The sequence below is a fragment of the Takifugu rubripes genome, chromosome 10 (genome assembly GCF_901000725.2).
Source record: "Takifugu rubripes chromosome 10, fTakRub1.2, whole genome shotgun sequence".
NCBI lineage: Eukaryota > Metazoa > Chordata > Actinopteri > Tetraodontiformes > Tetraodontidae > Takifugu > Takifugu rubripes.
The window spans coordinates 4,572,765-4,584,098 of NC_042294.1; the positions used below are offsets into that span (position 1 = coordinate 4,572,765).

Below are 11,334 nucleotides of genomic sequence, written 5' to 3' on the forward strand. Positions count from 1 at the left end.
CAGTGGTATGCTGACCCAAAGCAGACCCAAATGAACGCTGCCTGCTCCTCTCATGTGGTCTCTCTGTGACGCTAGCGAGCCTGACTGCTATTTAGTTTGTGCTCACAGCTGCTCGCCATCCTCGCTGCATCTGATGAAAGGCTGCCTTTTCTGTCAACATGGGGACAAAGACACCAAGGCACTGCCACATGTACAATTAGCTTTTCTTCTCAGATTATAGATCATCTGGAGGAGATGAATGACTTGTAATTTGTCAGGTCCAAAATAGAAAGAAGTGATTTAAAACAAAGAAGCCAGGAAAGAAGGCACCTTCAATCTTATGCAAAACGTATTCTCTTTTAATCAAAATATTCATTCAACCGTTCATTGCCATCATTCGTGATGTGTAATCGCTAATCTTTAAAATGTTGCATACGTGCAGTGAGGTTGCCGTTTGCGTTCTTTGCTTGTCACTGACACCACAACACAAATGAAAGGAAAGAAAAACAGAATATTCATTCTTGTAGTCAAAAATTTTGAAATACAGTATGTACAAACAGGATCATAAAGTAATTTTTTTCCCAATAAACAATCTCCTTTATCAAATTAATTAAAGCTAAGTAGAAACAGGCCGACTTTTTACTTCATTAAGCCTTGTACAAAAGAAATACATATATAATGAGATTTTTTTTTAAAAAACAATCCAGTAATAAAATAGCTTATCAAAATGCACAGCATTTCTTTTTATTTCTAGACACAAACAAGATCTGTGGTGCAATGAGACAAAAGTGAGTCCTTGTACAGTTTGAGCAAAGCTTTGTAGCAAAAAAATTATGTTCAATTACTGTAAAACAGCTTCTGAGAAACCCTGAAAACCCTGACTGTTGAATTTTTGACTATAACAAAAAGGGTAATCTTTCCACATTGTGGACAGTTTGTTACATAAGAAAAAACCCAGTGAATCAATGAAATGTCAAATTAAAATAAAACAGGCAAAAAGACATGCAATAATTCTCTTTCCGCTTAGGAGCCACTTACAATTTCCATTCAACTGTAAAAAAAGAAAAAGAAAAAAGAAGAAGGCTGCTGTTCAGTGTGAATTCTGGTTCCACATTCAATTTCCAACAAAATTTCCCTAATATTGTCTGGAATGGAGGGAGTGTCCATTATAAAAAATGTCTTCCACTGGAAAAACCATAAAGGCTCTTTGGAGATGCCTGAGATTGAGTGACTATTACATTCCACCGAGTTAACCAAAAGCCTCAGTTCATGCTTTTGTTTGTTAAAGCTAATTGAGTGGACACGCGACAAGAAGACCTGTTAACATTCACGTTCCATCATTTCCTGAACTGGCAACGTCTCGTCCTGCAAGGCATCGTGGGAAATGGAGTCCTGTGCCCTTGGAATACTTTGAAAATGCAGAGCTGACTCGTTGGCCTCTTCCTGGACAGGGTTTCGAAAAACGCCCCCCTGATCTGTCCCGTCGCTGCCTGGAGATGAGTGACCGACGTAGACAACGATGACTTCACCGCTGAAGTTCATTACCTGGCCGCTGGAGATGAAGGTGGTGTTGTTGCTCCCAGACACCTGAGCTGAACAGAAGAAGAAATGGGATCTGACTAAATTGCCATTAGCCACAGAGCAAACCAGTGGGTCAAAGGTTGTGACATATGAGTCATTCTGGACTCTGGCGTGGGCAACAAGAAATATGCCCTGTTGGGAAATAGGCTGAGATATCAACATGTGTAATGTGTTGCCTAAAGCGGCTTCCACTGTTTGTGACATCACTGAAGAGGGGCCTCAGATGACAAATGGACAGTGGTTGTGAGGACCATGCAGATGGAGCACAGAGTGGCCTCATGGACCACCATACCATATCCTTCCTGCTTCTCTAAAATGCAGCAAGTCTGAGTGTGAGAAACCTCTTCAGCTCATCAAGCCTTCACAGATTGGGGGTGTGTACGTAATCCTGTACTCCTGTGGACCCTCAGAGATCTGCTGCTGTACATATTGAGCAAAACGTTTTAGGCTCTCACACTTGCTTCGCCTCTGCTTCTTTTTTTATCCAGCCTCCTGTCTGACTTTCCAGCAGACCTTACTAACAGACCCTGTGTGACTCACAGCTCATGCCTTGTCTGCGCGCACAGCACACACACACACACACACACACACACACACTCACACACACACACACACACACACACAGACACACACACACACACACACACACACACACACACACACACACACACACAGTTAAAATGAGCATGAAAGCATTAGCAGACTATTCACTGCAAAGTACACATAGCTGTCGCAAAGACACACACACACACACACACGCGCAGTCTGCGTGTTCCCCACTTGAGAAACTTTCCCAGAACGCCATTTGGGGCGCCCTGGATCAAAAGTATGCAATTTCACCACAAATTAGAAAACAAAGAGTGGATGGAATCCGCTTGGCTTCTTGTGTTTGTCCTTCCCCGACGCTGAGATGATTTGTCTGGATGTCCGACAATTGTAATGAAGCAGGCAGGGATTTTATTTACCGGGGATAACCAACGAGTCCAAACTGTTCTGCACCAATCTTGGCAGATTCTCCCTGGACGGCTGCCACTGGGCAACCCTTCAATCAGTCAAACCTATCAGGATCATGTTATTTGTGGCATTGCCTTAAACCAACAGTTCTGGACCAAAGTTGCTCTCGTTCAAGTAGAATAAAATTCATGCAGACACGTGTTAGCATCAATTTCCATTTAACCGTCAGAAAGCAGTTTGCAAATACTGAATAACTTTTCTCAAGAAGCTACGGTGGCAACTGCCTGCACGTCTAGTTCTCCCCTCATTGCAGGGGGTCCATGGACATGCCTGCCCGGAGGCAATGATTGTAAGACTTGATTGCAACAGAGGCTATAAATATAAAAAAGTTGAACTTATTTTTTAGAAATAAGCCCAGAAATGTAAATGCAAAAGTGATACAGCTGGTTTGTAATATTATTTTGTCCATCCGGGGCTACTGGAGCCACATGATGGATCAACACGGATGCAGGCCTGTGTCAGCATTTATATAAATATCTCATAGTACTATATTCAAAATAAGCACGTCTATTTTATTTTGTCTAAATTCAGATGTGAGAAAAAGCCTTCACACTGGCCATTAAACAGAAAACTAAAGAAGTCGTATTTGATCGTAAAATTTAATTAGTGGATGATGGGAAATGGGTTTCATGCCGGGCCGCAGGTGTGTCATTAAAACACACAGTCATCTGTGAGAGCTGAAAAACACGTTCACAAGTTTGCAAAGCAGCGCGTGTGTACCGCTCACGGTGCGTGCGTGTGTGTTTTTGTTGGGTGGCCGGGGTTCTAGGAGCATTACTCAAGCTGTGCACATCTTGCTTCGATTAAGGCCGTGGCCACTTTGTGCAACGTGATGGAGCCGTGCATAAACAGGAGTTCTGTAGATGGCACAGTTCGGTCTGACACGCACACAAAACATTATGCTAGTCTGCGGTTCTGGTGAGGCCACAAGCTCATCAAACATTCCCGTATCTCATTACAGCTCTCTGTGTGGTCTCCCCAAAAATGTGGAATCCTATCAATGCCAAATTTAAATAAAAACATTTCTTGGAAAAACATAAACCTCTGATTTTTGCCCTGAAATCGATCCTTTGTTATAAGTTGTGTTGATGTAATAACACCCTATTGTGAGCGAATCACTTGTCTGAATATTCAAGAACGGCTGCTCCCAACCCTGACCACTCTATCTTTAAGGCAAACAAATATGTCTCCAGGACACATATGTATGTTTTTTTCCTCCCAACAAAAACAATACAAGGTTGACTGAGAATGAAAATGTCCAGCATTGACTTACAACATTCTGTTGTTGACGGTGGCTTTTGCCACAAACTGGGAACGTGAAAACTGGGTAAACTGCGGTATTGTCGATCAAATGTAAAGCTGATACCCTGCGGCAATACAGTGGCGCAATGCCTACATAAACAAAGAGGACAGATTTGGCCTGGCAACTGCACCTATGGCCTGACACATGCTTCAAAATGGGTCTGTATTCCTATAGCAAATAATTTAGAGGTATATCCCCTAACCCGTAGCAAATAAGTTTGGGGATATGCCCAAAAATTGGAGACATTTCCAGATCGATACCATTTGGCAACCACATGTTCAACTGGACTTTCAAGTAAGTTTGTTTAATTTTGACCAACCTGAGGTAAGATTTGGTTCATTCAGCTGACTGTGGAGGCTCTCTGGGGTGCAATCTAGCTGGGCCTCAGTTGAAGAAAGCTTAGATCCCCTGCTGTCCCCACAGGAATGTCCCAGGCCTTGATCCGGGCTCAAAGCCCCGAGGGGCTTCAATGGGTCTCTGGCCGATGCAAACGTTGTCTTGGGGCTGACCGAGACCGCGCTCGTTATCCCGTCTAACTCCTCCTGTTTCAACAGTGAGCTGTCAGTCAGGGGTGGTTTGATTCCTGACTGATCCTCAGACAGCTGGGGGCCAAGTTCAGAAAGTGGAGTGGACGGAGGGCTGATAGACGAGCGAGTTATTTGGGAAGAAAATGAGACAAGTGGAGCAGTAGCAGTCGTCTCACTCTTGGATAACAGCATCTTGTCTCTCTTTTCAAAACTCTTGCTCCTGCCAGGCGACGTTTTCACATTGTCCTCTTTTTGTTTCTCGTCTTTCCGAATTTCACTTCCACATGAGCAGTTTCCCAGAGTCCCTGGGCTAACTGCCTGGCTGCAGTCCTCGTTTTCACCCACTTCTAGCGGTTGGCGGACTGGCACGTCACACGTGCAAGAACCGGTTAGAAGACGAGACTCGCTGTCACCCTCCTCTTCTTCCGACACCTCCTCGGGCTCTCCACAGCCTTGGTTTGAATCCTCTGCCACTCTGTCCCCATGGGCCTCTACTTCCTCTGACTTCTTTCCTGTAGTTTCATTCGTCACTGTGATTTTGACTTCGGGCACAGACGTGGGGAAGGTGCACAGGGTCTTGTCGGTCACACAGGGGGGTGACTGGCAGATGAGTTTGGTTGTCTCACATGGCGAACATTTAGGTCCTCCAGGGCCTCCTGCTGCTCCACTGTGGTAAAGAGGAGCTAAAGTCTCCTTATAAGTGAAACAAAGAAATGTGTAAGTAGCATTGTTAATTATTTTAAGTTTCCAGTATAGTGAAAAATGATCTACTACTATACTACTATACTACTATAATCTACTTTACCTGCTGTATCCGTGTCCTCTTCAGATTCTGGACACATGATCGCAAATTTACTGAACAAAAAAAAGGGACATTTTAGTCAAAAATGTACCACAAAGAGGTTTGGACTTCACAGGTTCTTCTAATTACACGCACAAAACTGTACATGTAATTAAGAATACAAATTGAAGAATAACACTGAAAGCTCTCACTAGAGGTGAAATTTGAGGTTAACCTACCAGAGAGTAATTTCAGTTTATCCTTGTTGCAGAAGAGCAATAGGATGAGGAGGCAAACAACAGTGATGGCAGACAGCACCGAGACTATGACCCAAGATGGCGCCGCATCTGCTGGTCACAAGAGTCTGTTGTTGAAGACATACTGCGTATCATCCAGTCATAAAGCTGAACTTCTTTTCCCTGCCGCCACTCTCACTTGTGCAGACGTCCCTTTAAGTAGCATCTCAATGGAGACAGTGAAAGAATCTTACCAGAAACAGACTGTCCACACACTGCGTCAGCCTCGGCGCTGCCCGTCTGCGTTTCGCTCCTTCCTTCGGTTTTACAGCTGGAAGACAGAATGAATCAGCCGTCCACTCAGATGTGTTTTATTCTTTTATAGACAGATCGGCAGTAGCGATGGATAAATAAGTCAAAACTATCCTTATGATAGTGAGTGTGTGTGTTCCTGAGTATACCATGTAGTGAGGACCAGACTAAGCATTACATTGGCAAATGAATGCATTCTAGTAGTTTTAGTTCATTATTTGAGGGTAAAGTCTTGCACCATTTGGTCGGCATTGTCTACTGTTACTGGCTGAGGTGGAAGGTATTGAGGGATATTTGGCTCTCCCAAGTCCCCACAAGTCATATCTAATGCATATATGGGCGGACCAAGGAAGACTATTTTCTACTACGGTACTTGTTTTTTTGTTTATTATATAGCGCTGTATCCCATGCAGGGTTGTGGTGAGGGTGCTGGAGCCTCTTCCATCAGAATATGAAGGCAGGGTACACCCCATCACCTCATCAGTTCCTCAAGTATCTGCTATCAGATCACCTTGCACTGTGGCTTAACCCAAGAACTCTCCGCTTCTCAGCCCATTCCCCTCCAGACTGAGCTACCACCATGATGATGTTTCACAAGAACAAATGTGCATGCGTGTTCTTACGGATACATGCTATATAGGGAATACTAAACCACATATTTTCCTGGCTTAAGAAGGACAATTTTGGAAGTGAGGACATTCTGGCAGGTCTTCACAAGTCCACTGTGTGTGCCTGTGTGTGTGCATATGTGTACCATTGTGTGGAAACTTACCGAGTCCACTGTTTGCATGGTTCAGCTTTGTTGCCAACAGAAAAGAAGCCTTTCTTACATGCCACACACTTCTTCCTCCCATGAACGGACTCTGTAACCAACATTTTTTTAAGTACAGCTCCAGCTGGCGCTCTTCAGCTAGTGATTTTCAGCTGTGCATCTCACCAGAGTCCGGCTCCAGGCCATGTCCGGCGGCGCAGGTTGGGATCCTCTCGCAGTACTCACAGTTAATGGGGGAGCACTGCAGGCCGGGAAAGCAGCGACACGGCTCCTCTGCTACTGGGTTTTCGGGCCGTTCCATGAAACCTTTAACTGAAGGTCATAAAGTATATTAAGGTCATGAAGAATTGTTGCAAACAGCTTTCTAACAAAATAAGTTGGGGTAAATAGCGGAGATCTCTCTCTGTGGACTGACTTGGATCACAGTACTTCTGCTGGAGACAGCGCGCCTTGTCGGTCCAGCCCGGCTGATATTCTCCACTGCTGCATTTGACACAAATGGTCTGGTGTGACTCCGTGCAGTGAGAAAACACGTGGAAGCCTAACCGGAGCAAAAAAGGAAAGTGACACGTGGTGAATAAACGGCAGACCCATGATGAGACTATGGTGAGGCCAAAAAGGATAACAGGATCAACTTCCACTTTTTCAATACTGGGTCAAATGTCACAGTAAACTGTGTGAGTAAGTGTGTTTATGGGTTATTTTAAGCACACACATCCTTCCTCTTTTGATTTAGCATCTTTATGAATGGAAAAGTTATTTTTATTTTCAATTCTGCAAACCAATTGTGTGTTTGTGTGTATTTGCGTGTGTATGTGCGTGTGTGCGTGTGTGTGTGTCAGAATACCTGGTTCACATTTCTTGCAGCATCTGGAGTTTTTCCAGTAGTGCTTCTCATCGCACATGACGGACGATTTAGAGAATACGACCTGAAAAGATGAGGTGGTGAAAAATCAGAACACAAAAACATCAGTTGGCCATTCTTTGCAATTTTCACAATAGCACATCATTGATATTTTGACATCACGGTGACTAATGAGAGGATGAGGATGGTTAGAATGTTTCCAAGACTTGACCAGAAATGTTTTCCACACGCTCAGAGTCACCTGACCACAGCAGGTCTCAAACTACGCAAACATAAGCAGTGGAAATTTACACGTTTAGGTCATTTTGATTGTGAATCAAACGCTTTGCTCTATAAATAATCCTGTTAACGTCTGCAACAGCAAGACTGGAACAGCATCTAAATTAGCACTGAAGAGGAGACGAAAACAACACACAACGGTGGACATGATGTGACGAGGACATTGTTTTTTGTACTAGGAATTGGAGGAATCATTTACCTCTGGTAGCAGCGAACATATCAGTTCAATTTCAATTCACTTCAATTCATCTTTATATAGTGTCTGTTACGGTGACTATTGCCGCTAAGCACTTCACAGATGTCAAAGTGTTTAAGTTGCTTCAAAGCTGGTAAAAATGAAATATTTTTAGTATACACATAAGCAAAAAGTGAGATTGTAAGGTCACTCTCTCACACACTCACACACACACACTCTCTCACACACACACACACACACACACACACACACACACACACACACACACACACACACAGACTGCTGAACTTGCTGAATTACAGAACCTGGCTGTTATGACAGAAATGCTGCCAAAGCCACATTGGTCTATATATAAATGCAGAAAAACCTATAGACCCGACTGCACTCTCAACTACTTACTTTTCTCATGCAACCATTCTGTTTTTCCAGCAAAATTATGGAGGTGCTCTAAAAAGAAATGCTGTTCCTGCAGAAATCACTGATGCAAAATGTGACAAACCAGACTGGCTGCCCTCCCCACATGCACAATACAAAAGTGATCCTTCTGTTGTTTTAAAAAAAAAATATTTTAGAAGCCTTGAGCTAAGACACCACTCAATAAACCCCTTCAAGCTTTTAATTACCCCCATTCTCTTATGCATCAACCAAGCTTTTTTTTATTATCCAACCAGAGAGGTAATGACATCCACTCTCTCACAGCTCTAACCGCAGCGCTAACCAGGACCACGTGCTGCAGCAGACTGATGCCATACCTACGGGGGAAGGCTCCCATGATACGAAAATGATAGTATGTGATAGATGTGGAGGTGTGGTCAAACCGGACATCAAGAAGCCAAAAAATGCTGGGTATTGTATTTTTGTTCCCACTGTATCTAAACTTTGTGTAACGGTGATACGGAACAGTTTTTTTCCTTCCCTAAATACAGCAAATATGCAGGAGGGAAAGAGCAGGTCCACCCTATATGATTATAGGCTGCCACCAGGGTTAAGACAGGACTTCCACCCTCAGAACTATATCTTCTCTCCACCAGAAGCTCATGTGATGCCCAATAATAGTTCTTGTTTTAAAAATCTTTAAAAGCATTGTTTTGGCAATGCAATGTTGTAGATTGTAGGTGTGACTCAGAGGGCATTCCATTTGCTGTCAGAAAACTGGAGAATTTGCATAACGGCTGTGATGGCTGGTGGCTTTCGGCCAAGCAAGAAGCACGATTTGACTTTGATATCCCCACTGATCTCTGATAAGGTTCTGCAAAAGCACAACACTGTAGATAACAACTGTGTTTGTACCAAGTATAAAGAGTACAAGCTAAAATAATCACAATATGTTCTTCTAAAACTTTTGATCTGAGCATCTAAAATAATAACTGTGCTTTCCCACCTCCTACAAAGTCCTGATGTTTTGCTGACAGCAAAAACTAGTTATGGAACGGCAGACCAAGTTGCTACTGGAATAAAAAACAAACATTGTCTGGTGAACAGGGTCGGAGTGTGTGTGTTGGTGGGGGTGGGGGTGGGGGGGGGAGTAACGACTGTGGAACATGGAGAAAATCCACGCATTGACTGGGAAGATGTGTCAGGTCCATGTAGACAGGCCAGAGCCTGGGGGATTGGACATAAAGTATAACCTTCTTGCAATGAGGTGACTGCCCCCACTGCACACCTTAAAACAGGAACAAATGCGCTAAATGATGGATGGATGATGATGGATGACTATGCCTTTGAACGGGGTGATGGGGTGATTCCTGCAGGAAACTGTCAGTCGATCCTGGCAAGAGCAAGCAGAAGATTTCGCAAAACTGCAGCATCTCCTGTAAAACACTGACACTTGGAACAACAGCAGGGAATCAAACGCGTCTCTTCCAGTTAAAAGTCACAAGTGACTTACAGGCACACAGGCAGTGACAGATTATTGGTGCCCAACAGTCCCACCACTGAGACCGCAGCTCATAAACTGCTCTGAGTTAGTTCCCTGGACTAAAGAACACCGGCGTGTGACGGCTGATTCACTCCTTTATGTCTTTTAATTGCAAAACGTCTTACTAAGATGAGAATCTTCGGCAACACAAATTGTGCTTTTAACGACGCATTGAACCCTCTTTTCTCCGTTAGTGGTTGCTCAGGCGACGATTACGATACTGTTCTTTCCAGTTTTGGTGGAGCTGTTTTGCTCAGTGAGGCGCAAAGCGAGTGACCAGCTGCTACGGCGGTGTTTCGATGGCAAAAAGGAGCTCGACCCAAACCAAACTTAATCCAGGAGGATTCCAAGCATACACATCGAACCTCGAACCCTCTCCCAACTCTTCGATTCTCTCGACCGTTTACTGTGATGTCAAGTTGATTTGCAAATCTACTTAACCCGCAAGAAAAAGAGCTAATCTACTCAGACTCTACTGTATCAGTAAGAATAAAGGACAGGACAGAAAATAAAGATCCACCCCATGTTTAGGCAGCTAGTGTTTTTACCTGTGCGTAAAAGGTGACGAAGGCGCACATTATCCAGGCTCTGGCGACCCAACTTGTAAATAATTCCATCTTTCTGATTGTCAACAATCTGCAAACGAATCTTCAGTTCAGACGATGGTTGTCAACACCGGTTCGGTCAAGCTCTCGGTCAATTCTTCCCCTCGTGTGCGTAAAAGTGGCGGGTCCTCCGCACCGTCTCACCGCGCATTCTTGCGCCGTCATTCCCGGTCAGGCGGCTGCAGCTCTCACTTGTCTCTTCATTTCATGTTCCTCTTGCAAGTTTTCACCCACGCGTTGTGAGGGGAAACAGCGCGCAACCGCTTGTAAAAACCTCCCAAAAGAGAGAGGGTGGGATCTCCTGCACGCTGTCATGTGCGTAAAGCAGCTTCATCCCGCCTCTCTTATCTGACCCCGAGGCTTCTTCCCCGTTTGAAAGTGAGAGGTGTGTCTGTCCATGATGTGCATCAGTCTCTGTAACCTGAACCTTCAAGACCCCGCAATAATATTCTGTCAATTTTTCGGTTGTCAGCTTGTTAAGAAACTTTTTTTTTTTTTTTTTTAAAGTTTGGCACATTTTCACAAAAACATAAGAATGATTCATCATCATTTCAACATAGCTACATATAGAATTGACAGAAAATCATCTTCATTGAGCTCATCTGACAATTCCAACATTGCGAATCCAAGTCTTATTTTAGTATTTCTTAGTGGTACTATCGAAAAACAAACCTCTTGGCTGGAAATGGATTTCTCCTTCAGCAGCTACCTTAGTTTGGCTGACACTCTTGCTGAGAAAGACAACACGTTATCTCACCAAATGATGACACCAAATCCCACACACAGGTCCTATAACACACATGTATTCACTGTATATTAATTTAAAAAAAAAAAAAAACATGATCTGAGCAGCATCGTTATTAGAATCAATATTTTCCTTTCAAATAGCCAAATCTGTAAACAGTTAAAAAAAAAAAAGGTTATACAAACTAGAGTCCTTAAAATATAGAGGAAGTGAGATAGAGA

General features: G+C 43.6%; 1 protein-coding gene across 2 annotated transcripts; it reads right to left on the bottom strand.

Annotated features, from left to right (window-relative positions):
• Window positions 1–315: 315 nt before the first annotated feature.
• On the bottom strand, window positions 316–10,683 carry tnfrsf11a (tumor necrosis factor receptor superfamily, member 11a, NFKB activator). 2 transcript variants are annotated; one of them, XM_003967893.3, is made up of 10 exons: window positions 10,312–10,683; window positions 7,353–7,434; window positions 6,921–7,046; window positions 6,671–6,817; window positions 6,506–6,596; window positions 5,676–5,752; window positions 5,425–5,532; window positions 5,210–5,259; window positions 4,197–5,097; window positions 316–1,571 (listed from the first exon to the last, which is right to left on the bottom strand). In XM_003967893.3, the coding sequence occupies exons 1-10, from the start codon at window positions 10,378–10,380 to the stop codon at window positions 1,300–1,302; spliced, it is 1,923 nt and encodes a 640-aa protein (XP_003967942.2). In that variant the 5' UTR covers window positions 10,381–10,683; the 3' UTR covers window positions 316–1,299. The 2 variants fall into 2 exon arrangements, with proteins under 2 accessions (XP_003967942.2, XP_029698954.1); XM_029843094.1 differs by having other exon boundaries at window positions 5,425–5,535.
• Window positions 10,684–11,334: the final 651 nt, after the last annotated feature.